Source organism: Lactuca virosa, chromosome 8, assembly GCF_052849685.1.
Source record: "Lactuca virosa cultivar CGN04683 chromosome 8, Lactuca_virosa_CGN04683_v6, whole genome shotgun sequence".
Classification (NCBI taxonomy): Eukaryota; Viridiplantae; Streptophyta; class Magnoliopsida; order Asterales; family Asteraceae; genus Lactuca; species Lactuca virosa.
In genome coordinates, this window is record NC_136433.1 from 41,282,519 (window position 1) to 41,288,366 (window position 5,848).

At 38.1% G+C, this 5,848-nt stretch overlaps 1 protein-coding gene across 1 annotated transcript; it reads left to right on the plus strand.

Annotated features, from left to right (window-relative positions):
* Nucleotides 1–296: 296 nt before the first annotated feature.
* LOC145133317 (catalase) lies at nucleotides 297–3,733 on the plus strand. The gene is made up of 8 exons (XM_079068262.1): nucleotides 297–442; nucleotides 1,113–1,209; nucleotides 1,339–1,616; nucleotides 1,680–2,456; nucleotides 2,551–2,640; nucleotides 2,887–2,954; nucleotides 3,062–3,155; nucleotides 3,484–3,733. Exons 1-8 carry the CDS (start codon nucleotides 428–430, stop codon nucleotides 3,541–3,543), a joined length of 1,479 nt encoding a protein of 492 aa, XP_078924388.1. The 5' UTR covers nucleotides 297–427; the 3' UTR covers nucleotides 3,544–3,733.
* The last annotated feature ends 2,115 nt before the right edge of the window (nucleotides 3,734–5,848 follow it).

Genomic DNA, 5,848 nt, shown 5'->3' on the forward strand with positions numbered 1-5,848 from the left:
AATTAATTTGAATGTGTATTATTTTCTGCTTCCATATTGTTGGTAGAAATCGACACTTCTCCTTGGACATTGTGATTGGATGGTGTGCCAAAAGATAAAGCCTGTGGATTTTATTATAACAGATATTTTTTCACTTTAAATAACTTCATAAACATAACTGATTCAAGTCATTTGACTGTTGAGCCAACCATATGTTTTAACCGGCACACGAGATAAAAGGAGTGATAAATACAATATCATTTTCTCATGATATTTTGAATGCACGCGAAAAATAGAAGAAGATAATTGAGAAAATTTTATTTTTTGTTCCTAGAGGCTAAAACTTAACCCCAAACCGCTTGTATATAAAAAGTCTATCAACATTTCGTAAGAGCAAAAGAGTCTCTTCCACAAGAAATCATCACAGCTTTCATCCATCTTCACATCCATGGATCCTTACAAGGTAGAACTCTCGTATACTGTTTTTGAAGCTTATGTTCTACTTCAGTTCTGTTTCCGCAACTCTTTGACTCAGTTATCTCTATATGAATCGTGTTTGTTAGGTTATATGATTTATATATTGCAATTTGTTGTATTTGAATTGATATACATGTTTGACCACTTGCTTTTGCGTAGTTTTTTATTCAATTGATTATTGATGATTGAGGTGAAGGTTTTTCCTGAATTAGATTACTTTTGCCCTAAATCATCAGATTGAAAGTATGTTGATTTTGAACTGTAGTGATCGAATTCGATTCACAAGCACTTCCATCCATGTATGTTTCCTTTTAATAAAGGAGAAATTTGATTGTTCTATGGTTTTATTTTAAGATACGGAGTGAAGCTCTGATTCCATGCCCATATTAAACTTGTTATATAGGTAATTTCGAGATTGCCTATTCCTTTTGAGCAACTTAAGATCCAATTTTTAGCTTTCTTTTATCAGCCGAGTTTCTTTTTTGCCTATGTCAAACCGTAGGAACACTGATTCTTTAAACTTCTGTCAAATTGCAATATCAATGTTTTTTTTTTGGGATTAACTCATCCATTGTGCTGATATTACACATATCACATACTACAATTCATACCATAGTTCTACTTACTCATAGATTTTACCTTTTTGGCTGATGCAGTATCGTCCTTCAAGTGCTTACAATGCCCCATTTTGGACTACCAATTCTGGTGCTCCAGTTTACAACAATAACTCATCATTGACAGTTGGCACAAGAGGTACCTAAGTTTGGCATCTGTCATCTTCTTCTCATCAAAGTTGGAATTTCTTGTTGGACTCTTTCATCTTCAGCTATCTGAATATGAATGTCATCTACTAATCATAATTCCTCTTTTGTCATATTATAGGCCCAATCCTTCTTGAGGATTACCATTTAGTGGAGAAACTAGCCAACTTTGACAGAGAACGCATCCCTGAACGTGTTGTCCATGCAAGAGGTGCCAGTGCAAAGGGTTTTTTCGAGGTCACACATGACATTTCTGCCCTCACATGTGCTGACTTTCTTCGTGCCCCTGGTGTCCAAACTCCTGTCATTGTTCGTTTCTCCACTGTTATCCATGAACGTGGAAGCCCTGAAACTCTCAGAGACCCTAGAGGGTTTGCAGTAAAGTTCTACACCAGAGAGGTAAAGGAACCCCCCCCCCCCCTACCCCCTCTCAAATATCTTATATCTTATTGACACTTGCAGGGAAATTTTGATTTGGTGGGGAACAATTTCCCAGTGTTCTTTATTCGTGATGGGATGAAATTTCCAGACATGGTTCATGCTCTGAAACCAAACCCTAAGTCTCACATCCAAGAAGACTGGAGAGTTCTTGATTTCTTTTCTCATCATCCTGAAAGTCTACACATGTTCACATTCCTTCAAGATGACATTGGTGTCCCACAAGATTATCGCCACATGGAAGGTTCTGGAGTCAACACCTACACCCTAATCAACAAAGCCGGAAAAGCATACTATGTAAAATTCCACTGGAAACCAACATGTGGGGTCAAGAGTCTTCTAGAAGATGAAGCAATCAAAGTTGGTGGAGCCAATCACAGCCATGCAACACAAGATCTTTATGACTCCATTGCAGCTGGAAACTACCCTGAATGGAAGCTTTTCATTCAGACCATTGACCCTGATCATGAAGATAGGTTTGACTTTGACCCTCTTGATGTCACCAAGACATGGCCTGAAGATATTCTGCCATTGCAGCCTGTGGGGAGGATGGTTTTGAACAAGAACATTGATAACTTTTTTGCTGAGAATGAACAGCTGGCGTTTTGTCCTGCTATTATTGTTCCTGGTGTTTATTATTCTGATGATAAACTGCTTCAGACACGTATTTTCTCTTATGCTGATACACAAAGACATCGCCTCGGACCTAACTATTTGCAGCTTCCTGCTAATGCTCCTAAATGTGCTCATCATAATAATCACCATGATGGATTCATGAACTTCATGCATAGAGATGAGGAGGTATGTTTTTCTATACTTATATTTTATAAAATTAATAAATAGTTTGTTGTTAAATGTTAATCTTATTAATTTTATAATCTTTTTACTCTTCCAGATCAATTACTTCCCTTCAAGACATGACCCTGCTCGCCATGCTGAACAGTACCCTATTCCTCCTGTTAGGTTGTCAGGAAAGCGTGATAAGGTCAGTTTATTTATTTATTTTTTAAAGTGTGGTTCAAATTGTTACTAAAATGGGCAATATACTTTATTTTTAACCCATAATATTAATAGCAATTTACTTTACTAAAATGAAGTAGGTTGCTATTATGGGTAAGGAAATGAAAGTAGATTGCTATTATAGCTGAAATAAAACTATATTGCCTATATTTGTAAAAAGAGTAAAGTACGTTGCTATTTCTTGCAATTCACTCCTTTTCCTATTATTCAGTGTGTGATTGAGAAAGAGAACAACTTCAAGCAGCCAGGAGAGAGATACAGATCCTTCTCTCCAGACAGGTTTTTATTTTATTTTTTCTCATATTTCCTTTAAATAATTTTTTTTCAAAAATTTCATAAATAAACTAATGTGATATTCTTTTTCTTTTTGTCTTAATTTTTTGCAGACAAGAACGATTCATTAACAGAATTGTTGGTGCTCTGTCTGACCCGCGGGTCACCCACGAGATCCGCACAATCTGGGTTTCATACTGGTCTCAGGTTCGAAATATCAATGAATTAAATCCAAATAATCTACAAAAGATTAAGAGTAAATTACAAAATTGTCCCCGTGCTTTCTGTTCTATACCGTGTTTAGTCCGAAGCTACAACATTTTTCAATTTTGGTCCTTGTGTCGAGGTTTCATATTCGTTTTTGGTCCTTATTGCAAGGTTCCAAATCGATATGAAAAAAAAAAAGTTTTATTTTTGGACTAAAAGATAAACAATATAAGAATAAAAAAATTCAGGGACCATTTTTGTAATTTGCTCCAAGATGAATGTTTTAAATTCTTACACACTTCACAATAAAAATGGAATGTTGTTGCAGGCTGACAAGTCTCTGGGGCAAAAGATAGCTTCTCGCTTGAATGTGAAGCCAAGTTACTGAAGGGTAAAATTGGAAAAAGCCTTTGGGTTGTGGTATACAAAATAGTTTAGATAAGTTTGTTTGAGTCGAATGTGTTGTTATCGAATTGGTGTTGGAGTCGTTTCTTTAATGGTTGTAATGTGGAATAACTTTGCATGATGCTAATGATGTGATTGCTTCTTCCAAATAAAAATAAGTCAAATATTATAAATTCTTTTGTCATGAATTTTTGTTATACGTTTGCATTTCTATATGATCTTTATGAATTAATGGGGTTTAAATTTGCATGAAACGATTAGTCCCTTTCATCATGTTCATGTTGAATTTTTGGTGATGTTGGATGTTGTTGATCTGATTCTTGTGATAAAGTGTTATCTATTATTAGTGTTAGAGTGAAATGATTTTGATTTTGGTAATTCGATATGGGGTTAATTAATCAGTTTAGGATTAGTCTCGAGTCCTAACAATAATCAACATTTTTATGTAGGAAGACAAATAATCGTTGAATTAGCTAGACGTTTGTTAGCTTGATCTGACAATGACAAACCCTACTCTTGAAACATCAGAGAAAAGGGTTGTAACACCCAAAAATTTCGAATCAATTTGAACTTTCAAAACATGTCAAGTTCATCATAACATTACAACTTTGTTTTCAAAATACATTTTTATCAGAGTATTCCTAGAAACATAAACATAATAGGAGGAGCTGTACGATCATGCCTTCGCCTTGCCGCGATCCCCTGATGTACCTGAAACAATAAATTGAAACTGTAAGCCCGAGAGCTTAGTGAGTTACCCCCAAAATACCGATACACATACAGTCCACGTAACCATGTCACACCATGACATATCATAACAAACTGAATAGAACAACATGCAATGGGTCCACAGCTTTACAAGCTGGATTACCCCTGGGTCCTCAGTACGAGTCTGGAAGGCCTACCGGGCCCTCAGCTCGTATCTGGAATACCATCGAGCCCTCAGTACGAGTCTGGAATGCCTACCGGGCCCTCAGCTCGTATCTGGAATGCTCCCGAGTCCTCAGTATGAGTCTGGAATGCCTACCGGGCCCTCAGCTCATATCTGGAATACCCTAGGGTTTGTTGGCTACCGCACGGAGCAGTACAACCTCAACCCATCCCACATAACATATCAACATGTAACAGATAATGCACATACAGGTAATCAATCAGTATCACAGGTAGTCCTACAGACCTACCCTATAGCATATCAAACTAGCATGCATAACCAATTATACTCAACATAATACAACTACTAGGATATCATATCCAATGGGCCGGCCTTGGTGCCTTAGACCCCTTAGTATAGTGAGGATAACTCACCTCGCAAATGTCAACCCGGAAGATACAACCCAACTCTCGAATTACTTGGCACAGGCTCCACCACCTAATACCATAGCACAATATACTCATAAGTCCTTAACCTTATAAGGTACTCCATAACTCACTAGTCAACCCCTGCTCAAAGTCAAAGTCCTCAGTCAAGGTCAACAGTCCATGTTGACCTTACTCGCCGAGTACCCTCGGCTACTCGTCGAGTTCCTTGAAACACTATCCCACTCGCCGAGTCATCGAGGTGACTCGTCGAGTTTCTCCGATTCTCGACCAAACTCTAAGGCCACCCGTCGAGTTTTCCTTTTTGCACACGATGAACACACACACACATTCATAACTTGGGGAAAACTCATCCGACTCGCCGAGTTGTTCTTCAACTCGCCGAGTCTTATGGTGATCTTCATCGGACTCGCCGAGTTGTTCATCCAACTCGTCGAGTCCACGACCATCTTCATGTGACTCGCCGAGTCAACCTTGGGACTCGCCGAGTCCATTCAGTCCTTTTTCCATACAGACTTGTTTTGAGCCATGCAGCGGCTCCAAATCACAGATCCAAGCTTCTAGGGCATGCTTATCACGTAAAGTTGCAAACTTTACGTGCATGCATGGCTATAAGGGCTCTAAATGCCTATTTTAAGTTCCTAATGGAACTTCATGCTCAAGAGGGACCTTAATCATGACCAAAACTGAAACTTTATGCTTATAGAATCCAAGGAGGGTCCAGATCTGAAGTTACAACCTCAGATCTAGCCCATAGCTCATCTTTCCAACTTAATATCTCACCAAAAACCCTAAAACTCAACCAATAGAAGAGATTCACAAAGAAAAGGCAATTTGGTTACCTCCAGAAGATGATAACTGAGATAAGAGTTGATTCCCACACTCTACTTGCTCCAATCTCCTTCTCCTCTAAGCCTTCTATAACGCCCGTAGACCCGGGCTAGTCAATTTAGAGATAATAGGGGTCGAAA